Source organism: Enhydra lutris, unplaced genomic scaffold (assembly GCF_002288905.1).
Source record: "Enhydra lutris kenyoni isolate GAN:26980312 unplaced genomic scaffold, ASM228890v2 scaffoldscaffold6, whole genome shotgun sequence".
Lineage (NCBI taxonomy): Eukaryota > Metazoa > Chordata > Mammalia > Carnivora > Mustelidae > Enhydra > Enhydra lutris.
Genome location: NW_019154090.1, coordinates 41,219,543 through 41,239,300, shown reverse-complemented (window position 1 = coordinate 41,239,300; position 19,758 = coordinate 41,219,543). Strand labels below are relative to the sequence as shown.

The window sequence follows — 19,758 nt, the reverse complement described above, 5'->3', positions numbered from 1 at the left end:
TGTGTGCTGAGAGCCTAAGTCCCGTGGAACATGACATGGGCCTGTCTGCCTCATAACTGAGTTGCCACAGTTAGAGTTGAGTTGGACTCAATTAGAGTCCCCGAGCGGCAAACAGGAGATTAGCCTCCATTGGCCGCATCCCCAAGTGGGCTCCCTTCTTCCTACAGAGCTAAGGGAGAAAAACATTTTCAGAGCCTTCGAGTAAAGCATGAAAGATTGCTGTATTAGAGCAACTGTTCTATCTCACGTCTGGCAGTCTCCGGGTGCCCAGTAAATACCAATGGGAGAAGGAAAAAAACGATTAGGCAAGAGGTGATTTAATTTGTATATGAACTTTCAGTTTGTGCTGATAGAACCATTTCTCACCGTCTTTATTTTCCAAGTAATTTCCCTAAAGCAGCACCAAAACAAAAAGAAAAAAAGAAAAGAAACTGGCTGTTGGCCTTGGATTTGTTTTGGACAACTATTTACCATCCATCACTGAAATGCATTCTCAACAGTTTTATAACCAGCATTCCAAATTTAATATAAAAATTGCAAATCTACTCACCACCCAAATTACAATGCTACCCACCATAGCCACAGGGAGCATCCAGTAAGCCTTAGATAAATTCACCTGCACCAAGCCCTCAGCCCCCTTGAATTTTTAAATAGCAAACAGCTACGGAGGCAAAAATCGAACGCCACCTGCCAGCTTCCTGACCTAGTATGTTATGAGAGACCCAGGCATTTTCACTGTATGGTTTGCATCATACCATTCTCTCCACCCGATAAACAAACAGTATTTAAATCACTGCTTTCAAGGGTAGGGGTAGCTGGGAGCAAAAAGCATCAGAATTTGCTGGGAAGCTTTTCTGGGGTATGTGGGCACAGACGCCACACTAGGAAATTCTGATTCGGTAAATCCAATGTGGGGCCTAAGAGTGTGTAGTTAAGGACCAGATTCCCCAAAGGATGCCCTCCGGGCCACTAGTTAATATGCTGCCTGTCATTTCTTTTGCATCCACCTTGGGAGCATTAGTTGATTTTTCATTATTATAGGTCACCAGTTCTAAAAGGTAATTTTCCAGGGACCAATAATCTTGTCAAAGTTAATGACAGGCGAGTTTAAGCCTAGACAGTGAGAGCATGTGGATTGTTTCTTTGACCACCCAAAACTCTGAAGCATAGAGTAGCTGACGAGGAGACTTCTATAGCAGGGGTTGGACCCGTTTGCACACTACGAAATGTAAGTTCACCATGGCACCTTAAAGATCTGGGTACTGCATGGTCTCTCATTTTAGACATGAGGACTCAAATGCCCAGACAGAGTTTTGTTGCAAGTCACACCAAGACTTGGGGTGTAGGCAAGGTTCATGTCTCCAGATTTCTAGTCCTTCTTTGTTTTGAGTCTCCTTCTCCATGACCGTGTTCCTTCAAGAAGAGGGAGTTTTCAGAGTGCCCCAGATGAGACCAAAGAGAACATTCCTTCTCTGCAAAAATCTGTTACATAAGCAAGTCCCCACGGAGAACTAGAAACTGGGTTTCTTCTGTGAAATGTGTGACAATGACAGGTTCCTGCCATGCTTCCGTCCCTGAAGGGGCAACTAACATCATAATAAAAGATGGAAAATGCAAGCATTTGAGTTAGTCCAACTGTATAATTATTCTTAAATATGCAGTATTAAATTCTCACAGATCTGAAACATTTCTTACTTTCAAAAATCGTTGCAGCCCATATGAATGTCCTCAAATCTGTCTTCCCTGGCTCATGCCTAAATAAGATTGACACTGGCTCTGGGAGGAGTAAGATTTTACGTGGAAAAGTTACAATCCTTATGCCGAATATGACGAGGTCAGTGCAGTCTTACTGTGTGTCCAGTGACGGTTTTGTACCCAGGATGACTCTGAGTTTCAGCACTTCAGTGACAGCAGGACAGCGGCTCTGTCAGTGGTGTGTCCTCATTGTAATTGCTGGCTGCTCCACATGGACTGCCAGCACAGAGGCCTGCCTTGCTCCCTCATTCAGCAGATGTTCAAGAAGAGTCACGAATGTGCCCGGCTCAGGGCGAGGCATGTAGCAAGGTATTCATAAATATCAGGGGTGTGCTTGTTCTCATATCAAAGGTCCAAAGGTAACTCATCGCTCCTTCAGTAATCCCCCTAGATTGTTCTGAAGAGTCGCTCCTTCATGCCTCCAAGTTCTTCCAGAACTTGGAAGAGAATTGCTTATTTGTTTGTGAGTATATTTCTCAGTGACAGCTGCTCTTATAAGGCCTTGGAAGCTGCTATTAATTTTCAGTAGTCAGAAATGCTCCCACCTCGTCAGCTGTGAGAATTATGACAGCTCCTTGATGAGTTTTCATTATTTGCATTTCTCAAAAGCTGGAGTGGCTAAAATTTACAGTCACAGACCCGCAGGGTGTGGATGTTTCAAATGCAGTCAGTCATTGTGAAGGTATGTCTACTTGTAAAAGACAGGTTAATTTGACCAATTAGAGTGCCAGATGGAAGCCCCCCCCCCCGCCAGTCTTTAAAAATTGGGTACTACTTAGGTAGCCAAGTGTTACAGGAGTAAGGGAAAAAAAATGCCTAACAAATGAGGAATGAAAATAAAATACACTTTTATTAGGTGGTAACAGAAGTCAAATGTTTTTCTTTCATTAGTAAAGATTCCACACTTTATTAGTTGTTTTCAGTTTTCTTTCAGTGATTTATAATCTAGTTTCAGCAGCTTAATTGTTATAAAATCATAAAAGAGAAGCAAGACTTTTTATCACTCATTTAAATTTTTGTATAAGGGCTGCCTTTATTTATATCCAGAGGAATAGCGATGCCATTTATCAAAATCTGTGCTCTCTGTTGCCTCTGAGACCACCTGGACTTAATAAGGGTCTGGCTAACCTAAAAAGTGAACTTGGCCAAAAGAGAAAGGCTTATAGTAGAAGCAAACTTTTTCCATTATGTATAATTTGTCTTCTTGATGGCAGCAGAAGGGCTGACCTATCTTATTATAATCTAGTAAACACTGAAGTCAGGATTTGAGCGTGATGGGTCTCTGAAGATAATTGGGCTATGTCAGTTTACCAGGAATCAGAAAGAGAAAAAGCAACTTGGAGATGAACATTTCACTCTGAGATCATTAAGATCATTAAGAAATATTACAAAGCAACAGAGAATGCTGACTACGTTGCTGATACATAGATACGTGGCTAGCTAGCATGATGGATGAATAGATTCTCAATGCTTTCATTTTCCTTAAACTGAGATTCACAGATAATTCCATAAAGTGGCTGTTAGTTATAAGCAGCTACTAACTGTCTTATCTGATTTTGTTGATTGTTCTTCATGTAGATCTGTTGTTCAATCTATAAAATTAGAGGACTTTTGTTCAGAATAAAATTAATAACGTGGGTTTTTAGACTCCACAATCACTGAAGAAGGGAAAGACAAATTTCACTGGAAATCAGTAGGCCTCAAAATTACTGATTTCATTTTTCTTTTTTTTTTTTTAAAGATTTTATTTATTTATTTGACAGACAGAGATCACAAGTAGGCAGAGAGGCAGGCAGAGAGAGAGGAAGGGAAGCAGGCTCCCTGCTGAGCAGAGAGCCCGATGCGGGACTCAATCCCAGGACCCTGGGATCATGACCTGAGCCGAAAGCAGCAGCTCAACCCACTGAGCCACCCAGGCGCCCTGATTTCATTTTTCTAATGGCTTTTATTTCAGTCTTTTTGTCTTTAGAGTATGTTTTATTTACTGAATTGCAGAACAAGCTTGTCATAATGTTTCTCTTAGGCCAAAGAAATGTGCTGTTTTATCCTCATTTGTTTGTTTCCTGTGTTTTAGTTTGCATAATCACATTTCATAATTATACAAAGTAGGCCATAGGACTCCTAAGTTTTCTTCCAGTGTTCTCCAAGACTACCATGTCTTCCACAGATATCCAATTCATTTGATCTTAGTCATGATTTTTAACTTTAACGTACAATTTTCCCATAAGGGCTTAAATGTCTTTACATCATTTCCCACTTCTGCTGCAGGGATAATGGCTGTAGCAGGAAGAGGTACCATTTTAAGGGATTTCTCATGAATACTGCATTCCCATTTGTGTCTGTCCTTTTCCTGTTCTACAACCTCTTCAGAAGTAACATGCTTCTTTACTGTATTGAGCCCTATTTTCCTTCTACCTGCCTTGGCCTGTCTTCAAATAAGAATGCTGCAAAGATTCTACAGGAAGTCAGTATAGTCCTCAAAGGCAATACAGCCAAGAGAATAGGTAAAACATCTCCCGGGTACCTGAAATGCTACTTCTAAGGTCCCACATACAATTTTAATCATCGGTACTTGAGATACAGAATTTCAGAGCTGAAAGGGAACTTGAACCTCTTCGTTCAACTCCTTCAGGTTTCACAAGTGATAAAACTAGAAACTAGTTTTCGTATATTGTACCAGCAGCTCCATGCTGAACTGAGACTTGAAATCTGATGGTCCCAAATCCCAGGTTATTAAAAGAAAAGGACATATGGTGTTAATTTAACTGTTCCATTAAATCTGTAAAGAGAATAATCACTTTTTTTTGTTTCTATAAAAATGATGCATGCTCATTTATAAAAATTTCACATAATACAGGGAGAAAGCAACAGATTGCCCAAAATCATTCTCTAAATATAATTAATGTTACTATTTAATGAACATTATCTTAAGTACTTAAATGGATAGGCATGGATAAAAGGATGGATATGTAGGTTGGGAAAAAAATTAAAATGAGAAAAAGAAGAAAGAATGCAATACCTTTATAACATTAGGTTCACTCTAGATATCCTATCTTTAATTGCTAACATTAAATTTAATTTTACTTGAAGGTGTCAGAAGTGAAAGAAAATGAAATAAAACTGAAGAAATTGCTGAACTTCAAATTAAATGTTGCTCTGCCAGAAGTTATAAGTTCTCTAAAATATATGTGACTTTTAAGCAGAAGGATTATAAACAAACATAAAAATGTGAGTTGCTAGTTTTCAAATGTGTTTCCATTTTACAAATTATCAGTTGTGTTTCCCTTTTATGAACAATCAATTGACTTTTGAGCACGCGTTTGGAGGTCCTAGCAGAGGAGCGCAGCTACTCATATACCCTTGACCGAAGAACAGTCCTTCCTCTAGTGGGGAAGGTCATCCTCTATGACTGAGCGACTGAGCAGGAAGCTTCCAGGGGGAGGGATGCACATGGAGCAGTGAGAGAGGAAGGGAACACCCGCCTAGCCAGCCAGATCAGCTGAGTCAGCTCTGGCAAATCGTGGGGTGACAGAGGTCCCAGCCAGATCACTCTCACATCCACCAACTGATTCTTGTGACAAAGACAAAATTAGCACGCTTTAACTCCCATCTTCCGAATTTTAAAAGTCATTTTATATTATTATTTTACATTGTCAAGTTATATAGCATTCACATTCTTTTATACCTAAGCCAAATATATTTCCCTCTTGGTTGTGAGTTTAAATAGAGACAATGATCACTTTACCATCATTTCTTCATTCCTGAGATCTTTATATGGTGCTGCTCTTGGTTGGTTATTTTTGATCATCCAGTACCTTTTGGAAAAGATGCCCCTTGATGTGTTTTGAGTTCTTACGTGCTTGAGAATGTCTCTCTGTGGCCTGCACGCTTGAAAGACACTTCGGTTAGGTCTAAACCTGTGGGTCACATTCCCTTTCCCTTTCCCTTTCCCTTAGCACATTTCATGTTGGTTATTTTCTTTATGTACTTTATGCTCATCTGTTTTCATTTTATTTATTCTACTTCTGTTTCTTCTACTGGGACTTTCATTCCAATTAATTTTTTTTTTTTTTTTTAAGCAGGTTGGGGGTAGGGAGGCTAGGTGAGGAGTAGGCACAGAGGGTGTGGTGGTACTGATTGTTCAGTCAGCTTTCTTTATTTGAGAATAGTTTAGATGCTTTTTGTCTGTTTGTTTTTTGTTTTTTTACCTTTCAGCATGCCCTGTTCAGTTTTTGCTGAAAGCCAGATATGGTGTATTGCCTAAAAGGGATTGAGGTAGATGGGCCTTTTGGTGTGAGGTTCTAGGTTCATGGGCTGGGATGCAGATGGTGTTCCCAGTTTGCTGTAGCTGTGGTTTCGGAAGCTCACCTTTCCCCCAGTGCCCTTGGTTGGGTCTCCCCTAGAGAGGAAACCCTTTGGGTTTTCCTAGAGACTTCTTCAGTAGAGCCCGAGGCTTGCAGTTCTTTGATCTGTAATCTGTTGTGCGGGAACCTCCCCTGATGCGTGGTGAGGTGTGGCGGGAGGGGAAGGCCCTGTAGGCCTTTGATCAGGTTTCCTTTTCCAGTGAGCCTGCTGTTGGGCATTCCACTCTCCCTAGGTTGGTTAGGCTTTGGTTACCCAATGTATGGTTAGATTCCAGTAAAAGAGTTTCCCTTGAGTGCAGGCTCTGGGTATATTCAAAATGGTTACTTTTTCTCTCCTCCTGCCAGAAAGTAGTGGATTTTTCTGTCATCTCACAGTGAAGACGTGGGTGGAGGTAAAAGTAACAGAAGTATGTGGACCCCACCCAGACACCAAGCTTGTAAGGCAAATACCGCTCTGCACTGAGCCTCCAGTAACTCCCGGGTTACAGCTGGAAGGTTTCCGGACTCTTCCTGGCCCCAGTACAGGCTTCTGCTCCCACGAGGCTGTTATTCTGTCTCCGCCCACCTGTCTCCCCAGTTTGGGGACATCAGTTTGCCCATAACCTCAGTTCTTGGATGGATCAAAGAAGAGCTGTTGAGTCTTTCAACATCTAGTCTGTTCAGCCTGTTTCTTGTTGTGAGTACAAGGACGATGGCTTCCAAGCTTCTAACGTGTCACATCAGAAACCAGAGGTTCTATTCTAATAGCTTTAGATTTACGGCTTCCCTATTATTAACAGCTTATGTGTATATTGTACCTACGTCACAACAAGTGAACTAGTACTGATACGTTATTATTAACGAACATCTAATATTTGAGAGAGAGAGAGAGCACACAGGTGGCAGGGGTGGGGGAGTGCCGGGCAGAGGGAGAAGCAGGCTCCCTATGAGCAGGAAGCCTCTTGCAAAACTTGATCCTAGGACCCGAGATCATGACCTGAGCCGAAGGCAGACATTTAACCACCTGAGCCACCCAGGAACCCCTTACTTCTCATCTTTAAGTGAAATGGACTGATTGTTGAGGGAAGTAACTGGTTTATCACAAGGGCAAGGAGGGGACAAATATTGGGGATAATGACAGCAACCTATTGCTTACCTAAACTGCCTGAAATTTTTCTGAATTTCTTTCTACCAGTTTTTTCTTTGTTTTGAGAAACTTGTTCCCTTATTTTCTGTTGTTCATGAGGGCTGTGGGGTCACTGTAGGGTCAAATGCTTTCCCTCTAACACTGTGAGCTTCTCCAGGTTCTTCTGCCCACGGTCCCTTCTCACCTTCCTCTTTGCTGTAGGTGTCCCCCACCTTTTCCCTGTCCCTAGAGTTTTAGCCTCTTTTTTTTTTTTTTAAAGATTTTTTTATTTATTCATTTGACAGATAGAGATCACAAGTAGGTAGAGAGACAGGCAGAGAGAGAGGAGGAAGCAGGCTCCCCGCTGAGCAGAGAGCCCTATGCGGGGCTCGATCCCAGGACCCTGGGATCATGACCCGAGCTGAAGGCAGAGGCTTTAACCCACTGAGCCACCCAGGCGCCCCAGTTTTAGCCTCTTTAATCACAGTGTAGTGGAACGCCTGAGAGTTTGGATGTTTGCTTTGGTGGATCACTCATGGTGCCCGCAGTCTGGAGGTGAGGTGAGGAAGGCCCTCAGCAGTGCTCTCCCTGGGTGCCGCCTGGCCTGCAGTACGGGGCTGTGGCAGTTTCCTAGTCTGGAGACAGAGTGTTTCCTTTTCATCTCTTCTGTTGTTTCTGATGGTGCTTTTGAAGGAGATGAGCTCCACCATCTTTAACCAGAACTGGTTCCTTACATGTTACGGTTTATAGAAAGATTATTTTTGTTAGAATCATACTTTTCAACACGAGACACTCCCTCTGTGAAAGGTATAAAGGGAGAATGGTGGCACTTGTTCTTTATGAAAATGAAATCTTATATAAAGAAAATTATGTTTTCCTTGTTACTGAATCCCAGTATATTGATAATTTGTAGATGAGTCAGAACTATTTATCTGTGTCCCTCTAGAATTTAGCTATTGTAAGGAATATAAGACTTAAGGAACTGTGATTTTTTTTTTTTTTTTTTTTTAAGAAATGTAGGCCACTGTATTTCCTTTGTCACAGGTTACAAAGGAAATCAGAGGAGTCTCTCCTCTACCTACAGATTGCCATTCACTGTTCCTGACAATGTTTCTCATGGAAATCAAGTCTAGACCATCTTCTAGATTAAAAAATGAGGCAATAAAAATGAAAATTTATGAATATAAAGAACTTGAGAAGAAATGAAAATGTCCAGGTAATATATCTTACTTAAAAATCTCTGTTCAACATGAGAAACCAAGCAAGCAAACAAAAGATGCTGATATATGTTGGACTTGAATGGAAAAGTCAGGGAGAGTTTGGAATCGCCCGCCTTTTAGCCCATTCTTGTATTGTTAATTTGTTGGAAATAATTACTTTTCAGACGGCACTTTCAGCAAAATATAAGAGTTTCTGTTTCTCATTTGTTTCCTTTTTGTCCATTTCTTTGTTTGCTTGTTTTGGCTCTCCACATACTTTATCCTGACCAGTGGCTCTGGGGATCTTGGTAAATTATCCTTTTTAAAAATTATTTGGACCATTTAATTAATTCACAACCCAGAAATGAAACTTACAGAGGATTGCTTTTGCTGTCTGTTTTAAAATAAATGAGGCAATCAATCAATCAAATAAAATAAGATAAAATAAATGAGGCAGTCACTTCATACTTGTAGAGAGAAAAAGTAAGTTTAGGCCTCTTATCTATCCTAGATTTCGAAACTCTCCCATGGATTTTTATAATATTACAGTCTTGAGAACAAAGCAGTCATTGCTGTCCTTTTTCCCTAGTCCAGGTAAAGACACTGTTGTCCTGTTACCCTTCTGGAGGATGGGCTGATTCAGGTGACCGTGACGGAATGTTCTGGGTCAACAACAGCTGTTGGTCCCCAAATGGCCTTCTGCACCACCTACCTATGTTCCCAACTCCTTAGCCATTTCATTGCCCTGGATATTTTAATATAAGATATTTCTAGTTTAGTATTATTTTGGGGTACTTTAAGAGAAATATTCTTTTGAAGGAATATTGGTTTGATATAGCCAACTGATAATCCATCAAATGAGAATACTTACGCTTGGCAAGTAAAGCAGATGGGAATGTATCTTTTGCCCTAGTGGTTGCTTAAAAATGTCAAAAGTTTTATGCAGGGTTTAACCAGGTGAAATTGCTGATATTCAACCATTTTTAACTTACAAAATTGGCAATTTCATCTCATTTAGCCTAAGAGCTTATAGATAACAAGGGCTAAAAAGCCATGTTAAGATTTCTCTAAAGAAGGAGAAATGGAGGTCAGTTCCTTACTACTGGGAGGAAGAGAGTTGAAGAGCTGTTTCTGATGTAAATATAATTATTTTAATGAAGGTAGTATTTTTCTTAATTTATCTCACAGCCTTGCCTTTCTACTTTAGTTTGCCTGTGTCACAGCCCCACCAATAGCACTTGGGCCCAGGACCGTGCCTTGCTATCGAGAATCACATTGGAATTTCTGCTTCTGTTCATTCTCTTCCTCTTTTTGTCCCTTCAGCTACATATAAGGAGAGCCGCCATCATTCTGACTTTTTATGGGGAGAGGAGTAAAGTGATAGGATCCGACTAAACTTAAGTGTCCCAGGAGTACTGCTGGGAGCCTGCCTCCCAACCCAGCCCCTTCCTGTTACTCCCCCTGCTATTGCTCTCCTCTGTCTTGTTCCTGCTCCCTTCGTGGGTACCCGTCCTCAGTGAGGTGCTGTTAGCTGCTCTTGGAACCGTTGGCCACTGTCTAGTAGCTCTACATCATTTTTCTGGTTTGGTATACTTAAGGAAGAGTTACTTTCCTCCATCTGAATCCTGGAGCCACGAGGACGTCAAAGGGATTATTCCATACATTGTGGGCCCCCACTATGGCATTGTGGTGAGACATGTAGAGTCAGTGTCAATTCCTCGTGTGGACCCAGCCACCCGGTGACTGCGAACCTTTCTGTGTCACCTAATTCTGGAACTGCGTTTCCTTGTCTCTAAAGTTAAATGGGTGAATATTATAGTCCCCTGATTATATATGCCTGAAAGTTGTTAACAGGTACCCTTTTCTCCCTAAAATCTGAACGACAGTATTACACATAATTTATACGTACTTATTTCACAGGGTGGATATTAACGGCCCCAAATTTTATCCTCCGCTCCAGAATAGAGTATTTGCTGGGGATGACGAGGACATTTAAATGCTTGCTTCCCACCTGGTTCAGCTGCCTGAAGTCCTTTTAGTGCACCATTTCTGATTGAGCATGCAAGTGTGACTATAAATTTTCCCTGACAGAAACCACATCACCTCATCAGCCATATAAGAAAATGACAAAACAACCAACTGTGAAAGCATGCCTGCCAAGGTTCCAGCATCACCGCAGTGGGGAGAAACACACTGTACAAGATAAAATCAGGGCTGGATAAAGCCCAAAAGATGCTCTTGATGTACCTGTCTTCTCTAAGCTGCAACATATGGGAAGTGTGTGTGTGCTTGTGAGGCCAGGGTTCCAGAAAACCCTCTGCTTCTCGAAGCCACATCACCAATCCAGGGATAGGAAGAGGGTCCAAGAGGAAATGGCAAGGTGCTTTCTTAGTCATAAGCATATCTCTAGCAAGTAAGAACAATAGCTAAACTCTCTGTGTTGTTACTTCACTGAATCTTCACAGAAACCTGGTGAAATTTAGTATCATTTTCTGCCTTCTTTTCAGCAGAGAGTATTTAGGCAGAGAGAAACATGACAGTCAGCTAGATAGTGGTCGAGCCAAGATTCAGACTGGGTCTGTCTTACCTCAGTGCCCATGGTCTTTCACGTAACCTTGAACTGACTTTAAAGCTCAGAGTCAGCAACAGAATTGGAACCTGGTGAGAGAAGGAGGAGAAGGGGTGGTGCACCCCATCCCTCCCCAGTTTTCTCTGCTTTGGTAGAGAGAATGCTAGAGTATGAAAGGAGTGAATGTCTGCCCAACTGAAGTTAACTTTAGAAAAGGGCCATAAAGTCATCAGAGATATCTTGAAGAGAGTAAAAGGGAGAATTACTCTTAATAAGAAAAAAAGATACCTAATAAAAAATGACCAAAAGAGTTGAACAGACACTTATCAAAAATGACTAACCAGATAGTCAGTGTGTATGTGAAAAGATGCTCAACATCATTAGTCATTAGAGAAATACAAACTTGAACCGCAGTAGAAACTACTGCATACGCACCAGAATTGCTAAAGCGAGAAGCCACAGCACTAGATACTGGTGGTAATGGGAAGCGATTGGATCTCTCAGTCACTGCTGGTGGGAGTGTCAGGTAGTTAAACCACTTCAGAAAACCATTTGATCATTTCGAGTACAGCTGAACACTTTCATACCCCAAGATGCAGCATTTTACTCCCAAGACTCTGACCAGCAGAAATCCCTGCGTAAGTTCATTAGAATGCCTTTGGGAAAAATATTCATAGCAGCGCAATTCCTAATGGCCTAAAACCAAAAAGCCCAGTAATGAGAGACTGTTGAACAAATAAACGGAATGTTCATGTAATGGAGTAGTACACTGCCACAGGAATGAATGAGCAAACTGTTGACATACACAGCAACGTGAATGGATCTCACAAACATGGGGCAGTGTGGCGAAGGCACGCACCAAGGAGTTCGTGCTGCATGGTACCATTTACATAAAGTCAAAAATAGGCAACGCTGAGCTGTACTTCTTGGAAGTCAGGCTAGGCTAGCTAGCGTCATCCTTTCTAGAGTTTGGGAGGGCACGACTGGGAGTGCTTGGGGGAGTTCCTGGGTGCTGGGCATGTCCTCCTGGTGGCAGTTACAGTGTGTTGAGATGTTGAGAATTCATCAAGTTGTTCACTTATGGTATATTCTTATACTTTAATACTGAGTTTTGAAGGCACTGTGTGTATCAATGCTAGTTCTTAATTTTTGATTCCCGCTGTGGTAATAAAAATTTAAATCAAGTAAGAGATTTGCATATATATAAAACAGGGATTTGTGGCATGTTGTGGAAGAAATATTGTTCATTTTTTCTTGATAATTCTTCATTGACTTCTCGATTTGTCTGAACCTGACCAGGTGAGGAAGGCAGGGCGTAGTGAATTTCATCAACACCAGCAATTACTGCTGCTTAGCATTCATTCAGCCAGAGCAACACTGGCTGGTCAGGTTCTCACCAGATTATACAGTTCTTTCTTGCCTCCCAGTCTATAATAAAACTTATCTTTTTATTACAATTTTAATACCTCCAAGAAGAGAAGCACAAAGAAAATAACTATGAAATCCGAAGACCTGGCTCAAAACAAATTCTGAACCTTTATTCTCTAAGGAACGAGGTGAAAAGATTCAAAGAGAGGTCCTCTTTTCACACAGGAATTCTTCATTTGTAATAGCAGCTATAAAAAGGCAATATGGAATGTTTAAAGAACCTGAACAATGGTCTCAGAACTATTTTATAAAATGTTCAGGTAGTGTGCAAGTTAAGTTTTCAAATTCTTAGCTCAGCACAAAAATAATTGAATTCTAGTGTAAGGAGGGGACTAAAAGAAGAACAAACTTGTGTTTTAACAAATAAACTTGTGAAACACCATCTGGCCAAGCATCTAATACGTTGCCTGAGACAAAATACTGAGACTCAGATCTGTTTTTTCGCTTTGAGTTCCCGTCCCTCCTTCTCATTTGACTGTCGTGGGATCTTGCCCTGTCTGTTCAAGGTCACGCAGTCAGTTGGTGACAAAGCAAGGGAAGACCTGCCATCTTTAAACTCCCAACATCTTCCCCTTTTTGCCCCATGATAGTGACTCTAAACAATAGATTAGTAAACACCCAAGGGTCATTGGTGTGATATTAATACATCTCTTATAAAATATGTATTTCAGCTTGCTACCCTTGAGTTCCCTCCAAAGAAACTATTTGGAAACAAGGATGAACGTGTGATTGCTGAGAGGCGAAGTCACTTAGAGGTAACGGAATTAAGCTTTTCTTTCTCTGGGTAGAATTTGTGCCATCTGATTGACCAGTGAGAGTTGTTCGTGTTATAAACACCATGGCTCTTGTTCACGGGTGTGAAGGTGCTGCTTCATTAACACCAGAAGTGGCTGCTGTGTACATGAGAAAGTAACAGTATCCATCTACTCTAGATGTAAGCCCTTTTCCCCCTCTGGTCTAATAGAACGTTTTTCTGGCTTGGGAGGAGATAACATTTATTCTAAGGGTTAGGAAGCAGGCTGTGGGTGAGAACTAACTATTCACAGAGACAGATGGTCTGTAATAGAGAACGAGGTACAAAAGCTTGCTGCAAAAAAAAAAAAAATTTGCATTAATTAACTGAAGATATATACTATTGCATTATTGTTACTTTTTTGAGAGAGCTGGAAGCAAAAAGACACATACCTATTTTAGTCACGGTTAGGTTTTGTTTGGCTTATTTTAATTTCATCTTCTGAGCCGGCTACATAGAGAACTTTGGTTCAACACAACTGTTGTTTTTCCAAGGGACTCACTGTCAGTGGGCATTGTGGGCTGCTTTGTGTGGTTTGTATTTCTTTTCAAGGTAGACTCGCTCATTTGGTTGGAATCTGATGCTCATGAGGCTGTCTTTGTGCAAAGGCACGGTCACCAGTATCCTAGGTGGTATCTCTCACCACCAAGGCGGGCATTACAAATAGCTGACTGCAGTCTCCTGTCAGCAAGCTTTCTTGGGGCCTCGCAAAGTCCGCTTCACTACTTCTTTAAGAGGAATAATAATAAGACCCATTGCAAGTGAAATCAAGTAAGAGAAGGCCCAAGAGAGCCCCTTCTGAATGCTGAAGTTCTACATAAAAATGAGGTCTCATTCTCATTCCTACTGACAGCCAGGGTGACTTAGTGCCAGGGAACCAAGGATTAGGGAGACATCCAGAGGCTGGGCGGTGGCGGGGGGGGTCCAATGAGAGCAAAAGAGGAGGAGAAGTGGAAACCAGTGAAAAATGAACAATTATGAGACTGTGGTCCACAAGGGGCAGTTGAGTATTTTTGAGATCCTCGTCTAGAACCTCTAAAGAAAGACTTTCAGGGGGTAGCCATGCTTCCTGGCCATTTGAGTTCTACTGTGAGAGTGACGTGCTCGAAGAAGTTCTGGATTTATGACGTCTGAGCCTTGGATGAGTCATGGCAGATTTCTGAAAATCATTCCATGCGTTGGCACGACCCTGACACCCAACTGAAGAACTTGCCTTCAAGGGAATGATGAGTGTGGTGAGCCTGCTCGATTAAATTCTAGTAAAGGTCTGTTGTATCATATAAAAAATGTAAAAATAATGATAGAAGTGGGTTTGGTTTTCTTTTCCAAACCTTTACCTGCCTCAGTCATCTAGACTTGTCTTTAATGGGAATGTCGAGGATGATAGGATATAGAAGCAAGTGTATGAACCAACAGGAAATAGACTGTTGTCATGCTTAGCTTCTCAGGGCTTTAGTCAAAGTCACTTGGTGCCTGGCACTGCCACAACACGTTCGCACTCTGAGTGCGGTGCATTTGTGAGCTCTGCCCTTGGTGAACTCTTCTCTTTCCATTCTAGCTTCCAGGGTCAGAGCCCAGCTCAGGGTCCTCTTTCATTCCTGGTGTTTAAGCGGACCCATGTTTGTTCTTTCAGTCTTTCTTCCCTAATCACTTCGCCCTACTAAAGCTGTCAACAGAGCTGAGGAGCAGAGTTCTGTATTAATGTCTCTGCCTATACAAGGACCCCTTCCATTGCCTGTGACTGTTACTTGTGGTATTAGCCTTTAAAGAATGGATCCCACACCTCGTGGAAATAGGCACTTACGTTTTAAATTAAGTGTATTTCTCCTAATTTTGATGGTTAAATATTAGCATATCATGTCCTTTTCAAGAGCGAGTATAATTCAATTTCACTTTAATGGAAAATTAATCTGAGATTCTTGAGTTTATTTCCCACGACTATTGTGACTTTATTTTTTTCATCGAATATCAGAAGTCACCATTTGATTTAGTGTTATTTTCATGTGAAAATTAACATAATTACTTTCCCTGAGTTTCCCATTTGATTTAATTCAGTATACATTTATGTAATTCCTAATACATGCTGGAGACAGTGCTAGGTGTTACATAGACTATAAAGAGAAATGAGACATTTCTTTCCCTCTAAGAGCATATATTTAAATTTCCTATATGAAACTTGACCTAGAGATAAAACTAAATACATAAACATATACAGAAAATTGGATTTCAGTAGACTACATTTGAATTAGTACACACTAGTATACATAGTGTTTGCTCAAAAGGAATTGTCTGACAATTTTTTAAATCCAGACATGACACTTTATAAACTGCCTCACCCCACGTAGGCTCTATAAAGCAGCGTTTTGAGCAGGTATTCATTATGTTTTGATCTACCTTTTTATTAAAATGTGTCCAAAATTTGGACTTTGTGTCTAAGTTTATCAGCAGAAAGTATAAAGTATTTTCATCTCAAAGACATAGACACTCTGTTGTCACCACGATATGTAACCTGTTACAATAATTATTTGTAAAACCAGTGGGTACTGATAGGAATTTCTAACTGTCATGAGATGTTTGGGAAACGCATTTTCTTCCTTTGGAAAGAGCAGTATTAGCTGTGCATGCAGCGGTGGTGGTGTGAATATGGGAGCCTGGGGGTGTAGCATTGCCTATATGGCCCCATAAAAGGCAAGAGCCATCGAGAAGGTGACGATGGGAAGGGGAGGGGTAGAAATATGGCCTCCAGTGCTGTGTCTCACTGATAACCTCGTGTGTGCGCTCTGCTCACACAAAGTTACTGGGTAGGCTCTAGTTGGCCTCTCATGCTGGAAAGCCCACCCAATGCTTTGGTTCCCAAAGAGCCGGAGAATCTTTGAAGGTTTGTGAGATAGGAGGATCTCTCTCTGGCTTCCTTCCTGGTGGCCCTGGAGAAACCAGTTCTGGGCAGGTGTGCCTGTCCTGAGCGGATCCTGCCCTCAAGCGGTCAGAGGATTCTGATAGCCACGCCCCCCACGCGAGATGTGCCTCCCAGGCTCATACATCCCTACTTGTAGCTTGGACAGCAGCCCAGGAGACGAACGTTAGCAGATATGATAGTGAAGGTGACAGGAAGCAAATACATCGGTCTCTGATGAGGTATTTTGACCAGAAACGTTCTTCTTACTGTATTTGAAGCCAGATACATTTACCATTAGGTCAAACCATAAGAAATTGCCATTGTTGTAGGTCGGAATGGTGCAAAATTGGCAGCATCGTATGCTTCCACGGAATGCTCCTGCTATCTCCCATTTCCTAGGGGTTAACTGAGCACTGGGCATGAGTGAAATGCTCATATGTCATCCGCTTCTCCCACTTAGCTTGTGAGGTAAGCTCTATTATCATCTCTGTTGTACAGGCAAGGAAATCAAGTCCTGAGAAGGATAGAGAAAAGTCTTACACCTGGTCACAGACAAAGCCTCAGCTCATACTAGAACGTCTTTCAAAGCAAGCCCCTCTCTTTAAGAATTAGCACGCTCTAAGTTTGGAATGCAACTAGGTCTTCCCCTAAAGAAATGGCTTCTCCTTTGAAGAAATATCTTCCAGCATTATACCACAGTGTTAACTAAGATCTGCTGCCTGGTTATTTATTCTTTTTTTTTTTTTTTTAAAGATTTTATTTATTTATTTATTTGACAGGCAGAGATCACAAGTAGGCAGAGAAGCAGGCAGAGAGGGGGGCGGGGGGAAGCAGGCTCCCCGCTGAGCAGAGAACCTGATGTGGGGCTTGATCCCCGGACCCTGGGATCATGACCTGAGCTGAAGGCAGAGGCTTTAACCCACTGAGCCACCCAGGTACCCCTGGTTATTTATTCTTCACTACCTTTTTTTTTTTTTTTCCATTCAGCAATTATTGAGCACCTACTCTATGCCAAGCAGTGTTCTACAACTGAAAAAACTCTAGAACAACACAGTATTTCTCATCTCTTTTGTCCTCTTCTGTTAATTGGCCACAGCAATAAGAGTAACTTTTCATTATAACCTTGTCTTTTTTCATTTAAGGAAAAATGCTTATCGTTAATTGTTGATTTTTAAATATTTGCTTCATGGCTCATCAAAGGTTCTGAATCTCAATTGCTTCTGCCTTTGTGTATTTTTAAGGCGTATCTTTAGCCTTGATGTCACATAATTCCTATGCAGATTTATTTCCTCTCTGAATTACCAAAGAGTATAAACTCAGAATATCTTTAAAGATATTTTTGTGACTTTAAATATTACATGCAAGTATTATATATAAAAAACATATGTAGTATATTCTTATATGTATATCCAAATGGCTATCAAATGGAGTTTTGGTTTTTTTTTAAGATTTTCTTTATTTATTTGACAACGAGAGATAGCGAGAAAGGAAACAAAAGCTGGGGGAGTGGGAGAGGAAGAAGCAGGCTTCCCAGTGAGCAAGGAGCCTGACGTGGGGCTTCATCCCTGGACCCTAGGATCAGGACCTGAGCCAAAGGCAGACATCTAAGGACTGAGCCACCCCTCAGATTGAGTTCTAATAAGTAAGATGTGGTATGATACTAACACTAGGCCTTAACCACAGCTTTAGAATATACTGCTTCTCAGACTTCAGTGGTAAAGAACCAATTATCTATACTTGATCATTTATCAGTACTTTTGCAAAATGAATGAGAGTTAATTACTAGAAATGTGAAATGAAAAAATGAAATAGAAAGGTCATATGAAATGTAAGCAGAGTTCTTTTATTTTTTAAAGATTTATTTTTTTATTTTAGAGAGATGGGGGAGCATGAGTGGGAGGGGCAGGGGGGTAAAGAGAGAGAGAGAATCTCAAGCAGACTCTCTGCTAAGGGGCTGGATCTCATGACCTTGAAATCATGACCTGAGCTGAAACCAAGTGTCAGACTCTTAACCGACGGTGCCACCCAGGTGCCCCCCCCCTTTTTATTACATGTAGATTCAGTAGACATGAAGATCCTCTGTCACACTGCAATACAAGAGTCTAAAACACTTGTTTGATTCTATAATGTCCAGGAAATCTCACCTCCGTTCCTGATAAGACTCCTGTCACTGTTTGGCTTGTGCCAAAAGATGTGTTTATGTCTCACACCTCCGCTGTTGCACTCTTAAGTTAGTTGAAGGCAACAGTATTGACATCGCACTGAATTCTTAACTATCCCATGGTATTTCACACATGCCTCACAAATTCATTGAATTATTCAAGGAATATCAGAAAATCCATCCACATTAACCCCAAATTAATGAGTTTTTTGTTTTACTCTTGTTGATTGGTGAGAGGCGCATTTTTTGGTTATAAATTTCAGGGAACATTATCATCTACTTGGAGACGTTTCTGCTAATCATCTTAATAGTCCATCATTTCAAGGAGTGATCTGTAATTAATGAAAACAAGTGAAATCCTCTAAAACGATAAAGCTTTCAAGAATAATATAGCCACCTTTGGAAGTAAGAACCCAAGGATTTCTAGGAAGTTTTCTTGAAAGGACTAAGAACGTGCAGCAAGCCCAAGGCTACTTCTTTACTTCTTCCCCAGTATCATCTCATAAGCTAAGGCCTCATTAAGGGTAAAAAGCAATATGGTAACTAAGAGTATGGGCCTTGGGGCAAATCATCCAGTCTTGAATCCCTGTGCCGCCCTTTTGGGGTCTTTAATGTCACTTGATCAGTTTCCTTATCTGCAGAGTGAGGATAAATACACCAACACGACCTACCTAGAGTTGATCTTACGGTTGAAGGGGGTCATGTACATAATGTGGACTCTGCTCCAGAGAGAAGACTCCAGACCTCGGTGCGACAATGATGGCAGTGAAGCTAGTGGTGATGGCGGTGCTGATGGCAGTGTTGGCAGCGATGGAGCCTTTACAGCATGTTTTAGACATGCTTACGAGCCAGGGAAGGACAGAAGAGCCCCATCCACCGGCAGCTGTAACATGTAACAGTATGAGTATCTCAGTTTGTCACCTGTACTGGCAAAATCAGCATCTGAGGGCAAAGACACTATCACGATGGGGGTGTTTGTATTCACAGTGGCACCTGGAGGATGCAAAGAGTCTCTCCCTGTAATGCCAGCCTTTCTTTCAACCTGTAAAATTATAATCTGAAAACTAGAAATGTTTTCTGACGACTTAAGCCTGATCAAGCTGTTCTCCATTGTGAGAAAAGAGAAGAGTCACAGGATCATTAAGAAATGAGCTCACTTGGGGCGCCTGGGTGGCTCAGCGGGTTAAGCCTCTGCCTTCAGCTCAGGTCATGATCCCAGGGTCCTGGGATTGAGCCCCACATTGGGCTCTCTGCTTGGCGGGAGGCTGTTTCCCCTTCTCTCTCTGCCTGCCTCTCTGCCTACTTGTGATCTCTGTCTGTCAAATAAATAAATAAAATCCTTAAAAAAAAAAAAAAAAAAAAAAAAGAAAAGAAAAGAAATGAGCTCGCTTCCTCCACAGTTCTATAGCTTCTGTTCCCAGCTGGTCAGTTCTCCTCGCATGTGTCCTGGGTTACTGACCGCATGACTGCCCACTCTGGGGTCCCCAG

General features: G+C 41.4%; 1 protein-coding gene across 1 annotated transcript in view; it reads left to right on the top strand.

The window, feature by feature from the left end:
* Window positions 1-19,758, top strand: part of LOC111141654 (kinesin family member 16B) — a 282,534-nt gene that overhangs the window by 236,205 nt on the left and 26,571 nt on the right. Inside the window, exon 25 of the mRNA XM_022494378.1 lies at window positions 13,092-13,175. Within this exon, the coding sequence (XP_022350086.1) occupies window positions 13,092-13,175 (84 nt within the window). The remainder of the gene's footprint in view (window positions 1-13,091; window positions 13,176-19,758) is intronic.